Source organism: Nannospalax galili, unplaced genomic scaffold, assembly GCF_000622305.1.
Source record: "Nannospalax galili isolate Female #2095 unplaced genomic scaffold, S.galili_v1.0 scaffold1054, whole genome shotgun sequence".
In the NCBI taxonomy this organism is placed as follows: Eukaryota; Metazoa; Chordata; class Mammalia; order Rodentia; family Spalacidae; genus Nannospalax; species Nannospalax galili.
In genome coordinates this window covers 1,045,953-1,063,367 of record NW_008335006.1, presented here as the reverse complement: position 1 = coordinate 1,063,367, position 17,415 = coordinate 1,045,953, and the positions used below count along the sequence as shown (strand labels likewise).

The 17,415-nt window shown below is 37.0% G+C and overlaps 1 protein-coding gene across 3 annotated transcripts in view; it reads left to right on the top strand.

The window, feature by feature from the left end:
- Positions 1-17,415, top strand: part of Cert1 (ceramide transporter 1) — a 104,963-nt gene that overhangs the window by 39,300 nt on the left and 48,248 nt on the right. For all 3 annotated transcript variants that reach the window (XM_017797307.2, XM_029561910.1, XM_029561911.1), the window contains 2 exons: positions 11,573-11,680; positions 12,477-12,615. In XM_017797307.2, the coding sequence (XP_017652796.1) occupies positions 11,573-11,680; positions 12,477-12,615 (247 nt within the window). The remainder of the gene's footprint in view (positions 1-11,572; positions 11,681-12,476; positions 12,616-17,415) is intronic.

The window sequence follows — 17,415 nt, the reverse complement described above, 5'->3', positions numbered from 1 at the left end:
TAATACCAAAGTTTCTTAGCAATTACATGAGAAATGAGGGAGTCTCTCAGGCGTTAAGTGCCCAGGTTAGAACAACATGTTTGTGAGAGGCTTTCAAATATAGTCATCTGGTTAATCTCAAACCAGGCCAGCCTTGATGTCTGAAAAACAGCTTTGCCAGAAATCAGGTCTTGCTATTTCCTGGGGTAGGGGCTTACGGCTCCCGACACCCACCCAGGACTCAGGTAAGTCAGATCTTGCCCACTGTGTCTCTGTTCATTCCTCTGCAGTTTCAACAACACTTCCAAACTACTCCACCCCCACCATGTCCTCGGCTAGCCTTAGACCCAAGCCCACTCCAATTCCTCTCCCTCAGATCCTTGGACTAGCTTCCTAACTCAGACTAGTTAAACTCCCTAGCATAGATTCCATTGACTCCTGGTCTGACACAGCCCAGCCCTCGTACTGCCCAGACCAACCTACTTACTACTTTGTCCCACCAACTACTCAGAACAGTCTACTACCATAAAAGAACCTGAAACACAAATTTATTTTTCATGAACAATATAAACAAAACCAAAATTCACTTAAAACAAAGATTAGAAGTTCCTACCAGACACACAACCAGCAAAGAACATCCATATGCCCAAATGGCAGTGCAAAACCACAAATAATATGAAAAACCAAGAGAATATGTCTCCAACAAAACCCACTAGTCCTACAGAAGTGCACTAACTACAATGAGAACCACCCTGAGGAATCCCAGGATGAAGAATTTAGAAGAACAATCATAAACATCATCAAAGAACTTAAAATGACAGTACCCAATATACATCTTTCAATAATAACACTAAATATCAATGGCCTCAACTCCCTTGTCAAAAGACACAGGCTAATGGAATGAATCAAGAAAGAAAGCCCATCTTTTTTGTTGTCTTCAAAGAAACTCGCCTTGAAGGATAGACACTACCTTAAAGTGAAAGGATGGAAAAAATATTCCAAGCAAATGATTCCAAGAAGCAAGTGAGTGTTGCAATTCTATTATCTGATGAGAAGAAATAACAAAAATCAGAGCAGAAATTAATGAAATAGAAACAACAAAAACAAAAAAAAATCAATCTAAAAGCTGGTTCATTGAAAAGTTAAAGATAGACCCTTAGCCCAGTTAACCAAAAGAAAGAAAGAAAAAATTAACAAAAATCAGAGACAAAAGGGGAAGCATCACAGCAGAAACCGGGAAAAAAAAAAAAAAAAAATCCAGCACATTGTAAGGGAATTCTTTAAAAATCTATACTCTGTTAAATTCGAAAATCTAAAAGAAATGGATGAATTTCTGAATACATGGACACCATCAAAGTTAAACCAAAATGAGATCAACACCTTAAACAGATATATTACAAATAAGGAAATTGAAACAGTAATACAAAACCTCCAAAGAAAAAAAAGCCCAGGCCTAGATGGATTCACAGCAGAATTTTATCAGACATTCAGAGAAAATCTACAACCAATGCTGCTTAATCTAGTCAAAAAATAGAAACAGGGAGAACTCCCAAACTCTTTCTATGATGCCAGTATCACTATTAATACCAAAACCAGGTAAAGACACGCAAAAAAAAAAAAAAAAACAAAAAACTATAGGCCCATGTCCTTAATGAACATGGATGCAAAGATACTAAAAAAAAATATGAACTACATTCAGACACACATCAAAAAGATCACCATGAACAAGTCAGCTTTAGTCCAGAGATGCAGAGATGGTTCAATATATGTAAGTCAATGAATGTAATAAAACATAAATGGACTTCAAGACAAATCACGTGGTCATCACAATAGATGTAGAAAAGGCCTTTGACAAAATCTTAACATGCATTCATCTTAAAAGTTTTAGAAGGAATTTGACTGGAATGACCATACCTCAACAATTAAAGGTATATACAACAAACCCGTAGCCAGCACCACCCTAAATGGAGAAAAACTGGAAGCATTCCCATTAAAATCAGGAACCAGACAGGGCTGCCCAGTATCTCCACTCTCTTTTTAGTATAGTGCTTGAAACTTGCAAGAACAGTAAGACAAGAGAGGGAAATTAAAGGAGTACTAATTGGAAAAGAAGAGGTCAAATTGTCACTCTTTGCAGTCTACCTCTGTTGGTGATGTCGTAGCACTGTTATCTGGGGGTGCTAATCAACAACCATCTAGTTGAACTTCAAGCCCTCTCAATGGAAGTGAACTTATAGGTCGCACTTTAAACACAACCATATACACTTGTCTAGAGAGGTCATAGATCCTAGAGAAAACCTATCTCTGTCATATCTCTAGACAAATGAAATTTCTTACTGTATGCTAAATATGGATCCTTATATTTACAGACAAATATACCATATACCAGTCATCAAAGGAACTTCTTTTTGCAATAGATGGAGGCTACTACAGTATCCCACAACTGGTCAGACACACAGAATATACGTCAGAGATACCAGTCCTAGGTGACATCTACAGTGGAACCTCTACACCTAAGATTCAGAGAACATAGTGGAGCGGGGGCAGCGGGGGATTGGGAAAAAACTAGTATATCCCTCAACTCTTACCATGAAGCTTCCTTATATAGCAGTGTGATGCACACAAAAGGCTACAATTGGCCAACTTTTAAAGAATAAGAGACTGCAGAGTAGAGTGTCCCTAGATAGGACTCATATCAAACCTCTCCTACCCACAGCTCAGGGAACATTGCAGAAGAGGGGATGGTGGAAAGATTGTAAGAGCCAGGGTTGGTCTATGAACATAGGGAAGCAGAGGCTTTCAGGCCACTGGAAACTACTTGCACATGTGAATTTGTAGAAATGCTGTAATCAAGCACAGGATCCATGCCAGCTCAATCAGACAGGGGTCCAGAGTTGAGGGAGGGAAATGGGTGGCAGGTCAGCCCTAGTCTGGGAACTATTGGAGACTGTTTACTACTGGGCGAGGGAGAGAGTAGGCCTTGCCAATAATCTAGATAGGCCGACTAGATTCCAGTGGATGAATTTGCATCAAAGGACATCTGGGTACAAATCCTTGACCCAATAGGACTTAACATATATGGTGGGATACATGAGGTCTGTTGGAGGGGTATAGTTGGGGGAGAGGGTCTAAATTTGATTAAGAACTACTGAATGAAATGTACAAAAGCACAATCAAATTTTTTTAAAAGACAGCACAGAAGCAAACACATGGCTTGCAAGATTTAATATAATTTCAGTTCTGTCTAAAATGAGTTGTGTATCTAATGCGGTGCCTTCAGAGTCCTAATGGTATTTCTGTGCAGAAACAGAAAAACCCTTCTAAAATTTGTTTGGAGTCTCAAGATACTCCAGGTAGCTAAAATAATCTTATTAGAATAAAATGGAGAACTCAATCCTTCCTGATTGTCAAAACTTACTACAAAGCTATAGTAATCAAAATATTTGGTGCCTTGCTTGATACCACGTTTTTTAAAAAATTACTCTCAAAATGACTCAGAAATCTAGCAGACATGTCCCATCTACAGCCTACCGACTTCATGCACTCTAGGATAGCTTTGGATGTGGCCCAGCACAGAATCATAAACTTAAAACATGAGATTTTATGGTAGTTTTATTTTTTAACTTATTTGTATAATTCTTAAGTGTGAGCTTTGTGGATGACAGTATCAACATGCAAAATCAAAAGGTTGGAAAAACCTGAAAGAAGTACTTAAAATCAGACAAATCTTAAATGAAAACATGGCAAAAGGTTCCCAACACTGGGTCTGGTAATCATGTATTAGCTATGACTCCAAAGTCTCTAGCAGCAAAAGAAAAATGGACAAATTCAACAACATGAGACATGACAAGTTGTCTGCATTAAAATATTCTGTTCACATAGACTAGGAAGACCACACAGTAGGAGAAAATATTTACAAAGCATGTATCTGATAAGTAATATTCAAATTATATAGAGGACTTCCAAACTTAGCAGCAAAAGTTCAGACATAGGTACTTGAATGGTTATTTTAAAGAATAATTTCAAGAGCTATTATGTATATTGACAGGAATAATGGTTACCAGGGGCCAGGAGGAGGGAGAGATGGTGTCTGTTTAATACATAATTTCAGTTTTACAAGAAGAAAATGTTTTGGAGATTGGTTTTGCAACATTGTAGTTACAACTTGAATACTGAACTGTGCACTTATAAATAGTTACCTTGATTCCTGTTTCAAAACAGGAAATAATTCCTTACAATAAATATGTACTAGAACAAAAGACTTCATTATAGTGGTATTGATACACAATACTAAAATAATGGGTAGTAAATGAAAAGAGGTTAATAGTTTAGTGTAATTGTATATCTGTTGTTTATAAGAGTTTATAGACAACATTCTCTTTATCCTAGAGGAAATAGCTCTTGGGGAGAACTTGAGGCAGGACAAGACCAAAGCAGTTAGAAACCTATTGGATTAAAATTTCAACAGTCAGATGGATTAGGGTTATTTTGCTCTACCTCCATAGAAATTGTTGGTAGACAAGAAATTCCTCAAATACTATTCTCTAGCAGCTTTTGTTTCCTTCATCATTTGACAGAAGTGGGTTGTGGGCAGTAGGCAGGAAGCATCAGCAGGTTGCACCTTCTATTAGTACCCCTTGCAAGCCTTGGCTGTTAGGATTCTAAGCCCTACAAGTGTTAACTCCCATACAGGCAGGTTTTGGGTATCAGTATTCATGGTCCTTGCAGCAGTCACTATTAAGACTTTTAGCCCGAGCTCTGAGGATCAGGGCCTGCAGGTTCTCTTCACTGGACCCTTATAAGCCTTTTGTCAGCTCCTGGCTCCCCCTTCCCCTTCCTGCATTATCCCCTTCTCCCTTTTATTCCTCATCTTATTCTTGACATGGCTACTTTTGAACTGCTCAGCTGCCCCTTCAGTTGTCAGTGGCTACTGGCAGTACTTGGAATACCTACCTCTGTCTGAAAGCCTGGAGTGCAGCACCTGCTATGTGCTCAAGCCCCAGGGTATCTGGACGGCCTGTTCAATTTAGGCATTTGAACCTGGAATTGAATCCCAGCTCCTGTTTTTACCAGTAGTGTGACTCTGAAGACATTACATGAAATCACCTATAAAATGATTATAACAATGTATCTCTGTCACATGCAAAAGTTAAAATGAGATAATACATGTACAACACTTAATATTAATCATGCTAGTACAAAGAACCCTATTAGCTTTCACTTGTTTTTAATATGATTTTTAAGGTAGATTTTCAAGGAATTACGAGTTTGAGATATCCTTTTTCTTAGATTTAAAATATTTTTAATTTGGGGGTGTGGGTATGTACACCTGAGAGTGGGTGCTAGTTGGTGGAGACCAGAAGAGGGCATCTAATCTGGAGCTGGAGTGGTTGTGAGCCACCTGTCATGGGACCTGGGAACCAAACTCAGGGTTCCTTTCAAGAGTAGCAAGTGCTCTTAAGCGTTGAGCCATCTCTCCAGCTTCTTCGATAGCCATTTTAAATTACTCAACTATTTCATCAAATCTCTCAAAGCAAGACAAAAAGATCTTCCTTATCTCTTAGCATTTGTTTCTGATACTAAAGTAGAAAAAGAACAGATTTCCTTTATATAGCTTCATTGATTTACTTGGTTGCTTTTCACATGCATTAGATGCTCTGAAAGGAAAGATAAAAGATAGATGAGATAGAAATTCATGCTATCAGACTGGATTCTTTTTGGTTTTGTTGTTTGGCTTTTGAGACAGGGTTTCACTCTGCAGCTCAGGCTAGCTACAATATACTGAGTAACCCAGCTTGTCTTCTTACTAATTCTTTTTTTTCCCCCTCTTTGCTGTGGAGGGAGTATCTTCTTTAGAAGAAGCCACGGGTGTTTTAGGGCCATGAGATTATGTTTATATTGATTTAGTTGAGAATAGGATTATTGCCATTGTAACTTAACTGTATTTTAAACTGCAGCATTAAACATTGCTCTCTTAGATATAGTTCTTCGCTTTTCATATGGTTTGCTTTCAGATAATTATGTGGATTGCAGACTGATCTTCACAGCACAGTTCACTTATTTGACTAGGGTTTTAGAATTTCAGTTTCAGAAAAATCTTCCATTTGCATTGCCCCCTTTCCCATAATTAAAATGGAAGCAGTAACCAGGAGCTGGGAGAAAGAGGAACTGTGTTACTGATAGCTAGGTAATTTTTTTTCACCATGTGAATGTTAATTTCTGCCTCAGTAAAGATTGTTAGTAGACAAAATTATTTTTAAAGCATATCGTTTTTTATTATTTTTTATGTGTATGAGTATATTGCCTGCATGTATATAAGTGTACCCATACTGTGCAAAGCTTTAATCCAATAATTACTATATTTGTATACCACTTTTTCTTTTAGGGTTTAAGTGGACTTGTGATGCAAAATGGTAATATTTTAATTTATCTTGCATATGATTAAGCTAACAAATTTATCTGAAGACGTTAAGATAGTTTTCAAATAAGTTTGAGGGCACTTTTAATTTTTTAAATTCATAGCTTTGTACGATATGATTTATGTTCTCAAGTATAAAAGTCCCAAGTAAACAGGATAAAGATAGCTATAAAGGAATTAATCCCAGTTCATTAGTAACCCATATCGTTTGAAAAGTGCTACTGACTCCTTGTACTGGCCAAAAGATCCTGAGTTGTTGTTTTGTTTGTTTTTTTTTTAAATAAAGGAATTTTAAAAATAAAGATAGGGTCTTGTTACTGTGATATTTAGAAGTAGACTTTGTTCTGTGTATGATATTTTTAGTATATGTTTCATTGGCCAAAACAACACTTTATGTTTATACAAAGTATATTCAGGAACACTCCTTATAAACACTGGCAAACTTGAGAAAGAAGTTGTTTTGTTGCAAAGTGATTTATAGAACAGAATCTTAAAGCAAATATTTTGAAAAGAAACATATTCCTAGGATAACTTTTAATTCTGGATTAGTAGTCTGAGGTCAAATTTGGTGTTTTCAAAATATTTATCAGTTGGCGATTAGAAGTTTTGAGTGGGATTAGAAGAGTGAGTGGGATTAAGAAAAAGGCCAGCATTCCTTTAGAGGATTTTCCTGAAACTATATCAGAAAGCTTTATAAGCATGTTACAAAGTTTGAGAACACTTAATACTATATCAGTTGTGACTCTTAATTTCTTCCCATTTCCATCCTCCTTTACCATACTCCTCCTCAAAACTCAGATATTTTAGATTCAAATTAATATTGTTGCCTTTCCATATTCAAAATAGTTTGATAGCTTCTCCTTTTGAATTATTATTGGTTGGGCTGAGAAGATGACTAGCAAGTTAAAAGTACTTGCTGCTCCTACAGAGGACCTGGGTTTAATTCCCAGCACCCACATGGTGGGTCACAGCTGCCTATAGCTCCAGTTCCAGGGGATCTGATGCCCACTTCTGGCCTCAGTGGGCACTACGTGCATGTGATGTGGTTACATGCTAGCAAAACACTCATACATAAAATAAGGATAAATAATGTTTTTTTTAAAAAAATAATGGCCCTTCTGACATACTTTTTTCTTTCTATATTGATATTTTCAATGATAGGTTTGACTGGAAAGAAATGCAAAACTAATTTAGAACTATGTCTTGTGTATTAGAGTAACAGTCAAGCTCTTCAATTAATATGAAACTGTTCAATTTTTATTCCACAACTATTATTTTTCTTTAAAACTCTATTATTACAGTTACAGACCTAGAGCAGTGAATCTTCCTTATTTAATTTGACTAGCATTGAAATTGGGGTTTATTTGTATACTGTATTTTATTTTCCCTTGGAATGATTTCTGTAATTTATCATGGAATTTATTTAAAGGAAACTTTGTTAAAGTTAGAAATAGATTCTCTATTCAATATTGTTATAATGGAGACTTTTGTTTTACCATGTTTTGTGATAAGATGATGTTGCCTATTTTAAAATACTGGTATTTGAAAAAATAGAGGATATAACAAATTGTTGTGCAAGAAACCTTCAGTAAAGCTTTGAATGATTTTATTTTGTTCCAAAGCTTTTAAAACACCAAGAACTTTGACTTGCTCTGTTTTACACTGCATGGTGTAAACAAATAGTGAACAAAGTAGATTCATTTGTATTTAAATTTCAAGTTGAGTTTTGAGTATTTTTAAAGAAAATGTCTAAAATCTGTTTTTAATATTTTATTGTTGTTTGTTTTTAATATTTTAATTTTTGTATTATAAGTTGTAGAGACCTGTATTGTCTTTCATTTCTGCTTAGAAAGAGATTATGCATATCTGAAAACTTAATTTCTGAAATTCCTTACATATTTTGTCCATTACAAAGAAATTGCTCCTATTTCAATTTCACTTCTTTACAATTACCAAACCCATACAATTAAAATGTAGAAATACTAAACCAGTAGCATTAGCATTGTTGTTAAAAGAGTAGAAGAAATTAGAGCTGTTGTTGTAGATGAAAATACCTAGCAGAATACCTTTGCCATAGGATTTCCAGTGAGTCTTACTATTTGATACAAGAAGTCTTATCCTTTATGAACTATATGATTACTGTAATTGTAATTCCTTTTTGGTGTGATTTTGTGATACTGAAATTGTTCTACCTTTCTTTACCAATATTATTAGTTCACTTACATTTCCTTTTTTTAAATCATCAGTTCTTTTTTTTGGTCTTTTTGAGACAGGGTCTCCTGTATTTTTTTTTTTTAGGAAAATAATTTATTGAGAATTTCATACAGGCATATAAGGATATAAGGTGTTTTAATCAAATCTATGCCCACTCCCTCCCCTCCAACTCCTCCCATATCTCCCTATCACTTTTTTTCTGATAACTTCAGGTACACTTTCTTCGTCTTTTTTTTTTTTTTTCTAATGGGGCTTTTTGCTACTCTAACATTCCCTCCTCTGAAGAGGTAACCTTAAAAAATCTTTTAAGGATTAGATAAGAGCTCCCAAATACTTTTGGCATTTTTGGCCTTTGGAACAGAATATGTTGCTAAGAGGCTCAAGGACTTTTTGACTTTTCAGCCAAGAAACTGGCTACTTTTCTTTGGGGTCTTTTTACACTAACTGCCTAGCCAGTTCCTACCTCGTATTCTTATCACAGGATAAGAATCAGGTCGCAGACCGCTCTGGCTTCTTCCAAGCTGAACAGGGATGCAGGGTGAAGCATTTGGGGCACCCCTTCAGTGGTTCTAAAAGACTCCCAAATTGCGTAACTCTTATCTGCAGGGGGAAAAGAAAGTCCTTGACTGGTGAATAGAAGATGAGGAGAAGTAAAAGCAAGAGTAAGTAATTAGCGTTACAAGTTCTAGACAGGGAGCTAGAAAAAAGTCAGAACAGGGCAAATTTCAAATGTTCATATGAGAGTCCATTGGAATTTGTTGATGAGAGCTTCCGAAAGCATCCCTCTATTGGGTTCCTCCTCATTTTTCTTTGTCTGCCAAAGCTGGACTCGAGAGTGATGGATTCAGGATTTGCTTTCAGGCATTTTGATAGCTGTTGGAGCGGTTAGAATCAGTATCAGTTTCCTCTCAAAGGCTTCACCACATGGAGGCAGGATCCAGGCCTGAGTTCTCAACCCCTATGCCAGAGGGAGGTGGGAACAGGCACTCTCTGGTGGTCTGCTGAGAGCCTAGCCACTAAACAGATGGAGGTCAGAACCCACCCTCTCAGGCTTGAGTTCACTTATAGTTTTTTAGTGGGGGTGGTTATTTAATTTTACATCTCCCAAGTCACAGTTCATCACTGAGGGAAGTCAAGGCAGGAACTCAGCACAGGAGCCTGGAATACAGGCCGTGAAAGTACACTGCTTTATGTGTATGAGTGTATTGCCTGCATGTATGTGAGTGCATGCACATCATGCAATGCCATGAAGGTCAGAAGAGGGCTTTGGATTCCCCTGGAACTGGAGTCAAGGATGATTCGTAGCTGCCATGTGAGTGCTGGGAATCAAACTGTCAGTGCTCCCTACCACCGAGCCATCTCTCCAGCCCCAAGTTCACTTATATTTTCAAATTATGCTTATTTTAATTTACTCAGTTTCTTCCACCTTTTGTGGTCAATACCTACACTGTACCCTGGCTGTCTGCTCTCACTCTTGCTCTTGCTCTCTTGCTCTCCCGTTCTCTTCCCCTCCCATAGGGTGTGTGTGTGTGTGTGTGTGTGTGTGTGTGTGTGTGTGATTTTTATGAGATACATAGCATGACCGTGTCTCAAAGAAAAGGAAAAAGGGAGACAATAAGAAAGGAAAAGGAAGGGAAGGAAAAAGAAGTTTAATGACTAATGATTTATAATGTAGCTCTCAATTCTTTTATCTTTAGTAGTGATCTCTAAGCTTTAAAATAGTTCATGTTTGAAAAGCTTGCAAGATTTCCCTTCATTCAAACAAAGTAAAACTATTATATATAAATGCCTATTTAAAATCATAATAGACACAATATATACTCTGTCAAATGATGTGGTACAGTTCCTTAATTTTTATACAGATAGATTAATTCACTGTAATTTTAAATAACAACATTACAAAGTAATCAAATCAAAAATCTTTGGTTTCAGGTACTTAGAAGTTTTTCAGATACTCAATTTTTTTTTGACAATGTTACTAGTACTGTATTTGTGTTGAGAATAGAATGTAAAATTGATGTTCTGAGAAGTACCAATCTCATTAAAATGAAAAACAATAGTATTATGACAGTGTCAAGTCTATACACAAACATCAAGAGTCCCAATTATGCGCCATGACTTAACAAAATCTCAAAATTGAACTTTTTGTGTGTCATGAGCTGTCAGGGTAGCTACAAAAATGAGCAGTTAACAATCAGCTTTCAGAAATATCTAAGTCAAGTCACAGCTTTAAAATACAAGCTATTATTACCGTTATCATTATTATTATTATTATTGGTCTTCTTGAGACAGGGTTTCCCTATAGCTCCAGCTGGCCTGGAACTTGCTGTGTAGATCAGGCTGGCCTAGCCTCAAACTCAGAGAGATCTGCCTGTCTCTGCTTCTCTAGTGCTGGGATTAAAGGCGTGCACCATCTCGCCCAGCATTGCAGGCTATTATATTTCTATGGTAAATCCTATAGGTGTAAATGTAAGGAGAGTGAAAATGCAGAGACAAACTGGTGTAATGAGAAAAGTTTCACTGGGGCAATATATTTGAGCTGTGTCAGGGTGAGTGACTTGTCTGTAAAGAAAACTCTAAAAACATTATAAAGAACAAAAGTACATTAACACTGTTTTTCAACTATCCGTACAACATTTTAAAGTCATTTCCACAATCTTCCTCAACTGAATCCCTTCCCCAGCATCTGGTAACCACTATTCTCTCTCTTTTTTTTAAAATGAATTTATCTATGTTAGGTCCTATTATTAAACACTCCTTTAGCCTGCTAACTTAGCATATAGTATTCTAAATTAAAATATCAGGTGGAAATGAAACGTTATTCTTGCATCTGTGGATTGGCTATTTCTTATATGAATCCAACTTTTGCTAGCTATTATTATGTAATAACCTTGTTGCCTTTTGATTCCTCTTAAATATTTCTATTTAAATGTTTTCATGTAGATTTTACTTTGTTTTTAGACTGAATCAGGATATGGATCTGAATCCAGCTTGCGTCGACATGGCTCAATGGTGTCACTGGTGTCTGGAGCAAGTGGCTATTCTGCTACATCCACTTCATCATTCAAGGTTTGTGGTTATGGATGCTTTAAGGCAACACTATTTGAATCTAGTATTGTATATTGTGAGCACAACTTATTTGGTAGGTTTTTTTTTTTTCGTTTTTAAGACATTTATATGAATATGTCTGGAGATAGGGGTACATTGTGCTACAGTGGGCATGTGGTGGAACTCAGAGGACAACTTATAGGAGATGATTCTCTCCTTCCACCATGTGGGTCCCAGGAACTGAACTCACTTTGTCTAGCATGCACAGTTCCCTGGTTTTAATCACCAGAACTGCAAAAATAATTAATGCCTCTCTGTAGGAGAAAGTTCATTTGTATCTCTTGAGACAAAAAAAATCACCTAACATTACTCAGTTTTCTACTAACAGTCTTATCAAGTAACTCAAATGCAATGAAAAGTAAAAACTTCATGTGATCAGATACCATCCTCCCCTCAGGGTTCCCTAGATGATACTTAACAATACTTAAGCTAAAATATGGCCAGTAATAATGTATTTACCCATTTCAAACTCTTGTCTGTTTCTCTTCATAGTGTTTAATTGGAAAATATTACCTGTTGTATTAGCATATTATCTGGCATTATTACTTTAGTAGTACCTACAGGTTTGTCCAATCAAGCCACTAGTTAAGCCCTTTTCAAGCCTATTCCTGGGAATATTACTTTGAACTCCACAGCTCTGTTTATCCCATTTCCTCAAGGATAAGGTGTCAGCCCCCAAAATTATTAAGTACTATAGGTCCACATAAAGTCCAATTTTGTTCCTTTAATCACATGCCCTCCCCTTTGTGTTTTGCAGAAAGGCCACAGTTTACGAGAGAAATTGGCCGAAATGGAAACTTTTAGAGACATCCTGTGTAGACAAGTTGATACTCTGCAGAAGTACTTTGATATCTGTGCTGATACTGTCTCCAAGGATGAACTTCAAAGGGATAAAGGTTAATTAAGCTATTACCACTATTTTTACTTGGAGAATAAATGGATTTAAAGCCTCTTGATCTTAACATGTAATGTGTCTTTAAATAATAAAGGTAATTAGTCACTTTGTCACAAGCTGCTACTGTAACAGATTTCAGGGTCCATGTGACTTATGTATTTTAATAACAGTTTGTTTCTGATCATCCATATCAGATGCTGTTGAAGATGTTTAAATGCTATTGTATTCTGTAGAAAGTAGTATCTGGCATCTTGTTAATATGGAGCACCTCACATTATTATGTTTAAAAAAATTTACCCCTGAAGAGTATTATAAGAGATAAGTATGTTGTCCTCTCCTCCTCTTGTTCCTCTTTCCTTCCCTTTCCTTAATTTAGGTCTTTTGTTTTCTCTCATTTCTCTCCTTCCCCTGTTTTTTTCTCATAGAAGTGAAGAAACGAAGTCTTTTTTTTTTTTTCAGTCCTTTTGAGACAGGGTCTCCCTGTAGCCCCAGCTGTCCTGGAACTCACTATGTAGACCAGGCTGGCCTCGAACTCACAGAGATCCGCTGGCCTCTCCCTCCCAAGTGCTGGGATTAAAGACGTGTGCTACCACGCCGGGCATTGAAGTCATATTTTAAAAAAAATACTTTTAATGAGTTTTTGTTTTAAAGGAAAAAGGTGTAATCTTTGATTCACTTTTAATTAGAGGCTTGAAGTTATTTTCCTTTTGTTAGTGTTGAAGCTACTGTTGTCAGCAGGTGTTCAGTTTTTCTCTTCATTTACTGTAAAGGTGAAAATGATCTACTTGCAGTATGACCAGCCAACACTAAGTTCATTCCTAGTAGAAGTAGGTTGCTTGTCATGGTTTGATTTCTTGGTATTACTAAATGTTTTTGAATTCAAATTTTTTTTGTCTTCTGCTTTTTGTTTCCTTTTTCTGCCTTTTTTGTATTGTTTTTTTAAGAATACTTTTATTATTCCAAAGTGAGGTGATTTTAGCACATTTTTTCAGAAATAACTTGAAACAATAATATATATATAAACTTCATTTTATATATATATTTAAACTTCATTATATATATATGTATATATAATGAAGTTTAACAGGGTGGGAGTAGGGATAAGAAATCAAAGACCAATGGATTTGCCATTTACAGCTGCGGTGGAAAGTCCACACTCAAATATAGATCCTCTGACTTCCTAACAGGAACACAAAATGGCGAGAGAGGTACCTTATGGTGTTCTCAGCTTATATCCTTAGCCCCTCCGTGACATGCAGCCTAAAGTCAACCGATTGGGTGTTTTATAATTCCATTTCATCTTCTTTCTTGATTTTTAACCTAAAAGTTTATTTTAATGGCTACTTTAGGATTTATAGTTTGCTCATTTAACTTATCACAATCTGCCTTCAAAATAATATAGTGCTTCATGTCTTACAGTAATGTGCTTCCGTTTTGCCCCACTACTAAACAAGACTTCTGAATTCTCTTGCAAGTTCCCCATGAATTATGAGGTTTTCCAGTCAGCACTGTGGGAACAAGTAACTATTCCTTATCTTCCCATATAAGAGCTGTGTGCTGCTCCCTGGAGCTTTTCTCTGACATTAGTAGTCTCCTTGTTTGCAGGTGGTATCATTACTCTGCTAGGTACTCAAAAGAACCATTTCTGATTTCTAGTAGTCTGTCTCTATAGATAGGACCTCTTGTTGCCAGTTATCTCCTTGTGAAAGTCTTAACTGCCTTTGAACTCTCAGCTACACCTCATCTCAGGAGTCTCCTGGGATTCCTGCACTTAGCATACAAGCTTACAACTCCCAGACAGGGGCCATCATGGAGCTCATAGCATTTGTTCTCAGCACTTAGAGATCAACTGTCCTTTGTTATTATTTCAGAACCAGTGTTCAATTGTCTCATATATTTTGTCCACCTTTTTAGATGTGTGACAGAGAATAAATTCAGTCCCTGTTACTCCTCTTGCTCTGGAACAGAAATCCATATTTGTCTAAAACTACTGAATTTTGCCTAAATTAAGTAGCATTGAAGTTGTTATTTTAGGGTTGGTTTGTTTGTTTCAGTCACAGAATTGAGCCTAGAGCTACATTCATGCTAGGCAAGTGCCTTACCACTGAGCTACAGCCCTAGCCCTTTCTATTTTAAACAGTTCAGTGAAAGACCCTATTTCAAATAATAAGGCAAAGTGATTGAGGAAGATACCAGATATTGACCTCTGCCCTCCATAAGGAAGTGGGATCAGTTCTAAAAGCAAAGTGTTAGCAGTGTTGACTTTTTCCAAGGGTAGCAAGGGAAAGATTTGTTTCAGGACAGTCTCATTAACATATAGATGCCCATCTTCTCCTGTTTTCTCATCCCACTGCACATGTCTGTTTTCAGATATCTTCTTATGAGGATGTCAGTCATATTAGATTAGGGCCCTCCCTAGTGGACCTCATTTTTTTCCTTTTCCCAGACTGTTATCTGAGGTACTGGCAGAATTGGGAGTAGTTTGAGAGACAGATTCAATTTACTGGTGTCTCAGAAGTGTTTGGGCTTTGAAAAATAGTTGACTGATCATTGGAGTCCCGTAAGAGATCTTATGTGAAACGATACACAAGACCCATGTCAATTCAATTAAACAAGGGCCCAAAGAGGGGGAGAGAAATCGGTGGCAGAGCAGCACTAGACTGAGAGCTGTTGAGACTGATTGCTGCAGGATGAGGGAGAGTATAGTATGACTTATGTACCACCGCTAAATAGGTTGACTAGACTCCAGTGGACGCATTTACACTGAAGGACATTTGGTACAAATACCTGAATGAGTAGGACTTAACGTATTGTGGAATACATGAAGTTCAGTGGGGGGGGGTGGCATGGATGGGGAGGGGATCCAAATTTGTTTAAGAACTGTTGTATCAGCTGGACAAGGTGGTGCATGCCTTTAATCCCAGCATTTGGGAGGCAGAGGTAGGCGGATTCCTGTGAGTTCAAGGCCAGCCTGGTCTACATAGAGAGTTCCAGGACAGCTGGAGCTACAGGGATACCCTGTCTCAAAAAGAAAAGAAAAAAAACCCTGTTGAATGAAATTACAAAAGCTCAATTAAAAAAAAATGAAATGATTTGTTATTACTGGCATGAGCCCATTATGTCAGAAACATAGATGGCTACATTTCTCTCTTTCCACAATGTCATAATTTATTGAATAACAATAAATTCACAAGCCACATCAGTTTTGTTGGCTATAATTTACCTGGTTTCCTTGATAGCTGGCCATTGGCAATCACAGTTGGTTTTTTTTTTATTCCAGTCTTAATGACTAATATTTTTGCAGACACACATGTCTGTGTCTGTGTCTGTGTGTGTGACTGAAGGATTAGAGGGGCTGGAGAGATGACATTGGTTGCCATTGCAGAGTGCTCTTGCAGAGGACCCACGTTTGATTCCCAGTACCCACATGGCAGCTAATAGCCATCTGTAACTCCAGTTCCAGGGGATCCAACATCCTTTTCTGACCTCTCCAGACATTGTATGACATGGGTACACTTACATGCATGCAGGCAATATACTCATGCACAAAAAATAAAGAAATAATAAATTATTATAAAATATTTTTAAAATTAAAACAAAACAAAAAAAGAATTAGAAAGCCATTGAGTTCAGTGGTCCCTTACTGGAGACAAAGACAGAGTCACAATAAGTGGTTAGATATAATATTAAGGGACCCAGTTAGAGAACTACTGGAAAGCCCTCAGAGCAGAGTCACAGGGTCTTAGCTGTAGAGTTGCAGTGTCTGTATAGCTGTAGGAATAAGGTGGCAAAGGACCAGTTCCAGATGGTATGGTCTGAACAGCTGGTCACAGAGATCCTCTGCCTCTGCCTCCCTGGGGATTAAAGGTGTGTGCCACCACACTCAGCGCTAGACCAACCCGTGTTCTTCTCGCTGAGCGGTCTCTCCAGCTCCCAGAGTTAAGATTTTTCAAAGGCAAGGAAATATGGAAAGACCAGGAAATGAAGCAGAGATCTTAAAGGGTACTTGAAGGTCATCATTTTGGCATTTGCCAGTGAACTAATTTAGGAATAGTTGCATTGTGACTTCAGAAGCTACCAAAGATGACTGTTATCTGAGAGCAAAGATGCAAGGAAAATAAGTGAAGAAATAGTACAAAATTTTATTTATTTGGTAACATCTACTTGTTCAAAGCCAGTCTAAAACCTGGAAATTTATGGATTTTTTTCTTATATTAATGCATTCCATGAAGAGCAGCATTACAACAGTATGCTACATTAATAGAGTCCAAAGAATCTGGGAAAATGTTGAATTTTGGCACAAAAGTAAATTGAAGACTAAGAATGATGGATTTGAGGAAAAATGTCAGATATTGATATCTAATTTAGTTGGATAGAAATCAGTACTTGATGTCAATAAATAGCAGTTTGTGATTTGAAAAAGTTGATTTGCAAAATTTTTACCTCATGCAAAACAAAATAGTAATTAGAGAGTGGCATACAGCATAAAGGTAACAAATTGGTTTCTATATCTGTAGGATACTTTCCTTATAGAGCCAAAGTACTCCTACAATAAAGAAATACAGGCAGTTTATAATTATAATAGTTTAGAAAGAGAATTCCTTCTGTAGCAAAGTTCCTCAAAAGATAATGCAGATTAAATACTCCAATCTAAAGTGTTTGGTATCAGGGCTGGGGAGATAGCTAATTTGGTAAAGTGCTTGATGCATAAGCATAAGAACCTGAGTTGGGATTCTTAGCATCCATGTAAAAAACCAGGGTCGTGTGCCTGTATCATGACCCACTAGAGTGCAGAGACAGG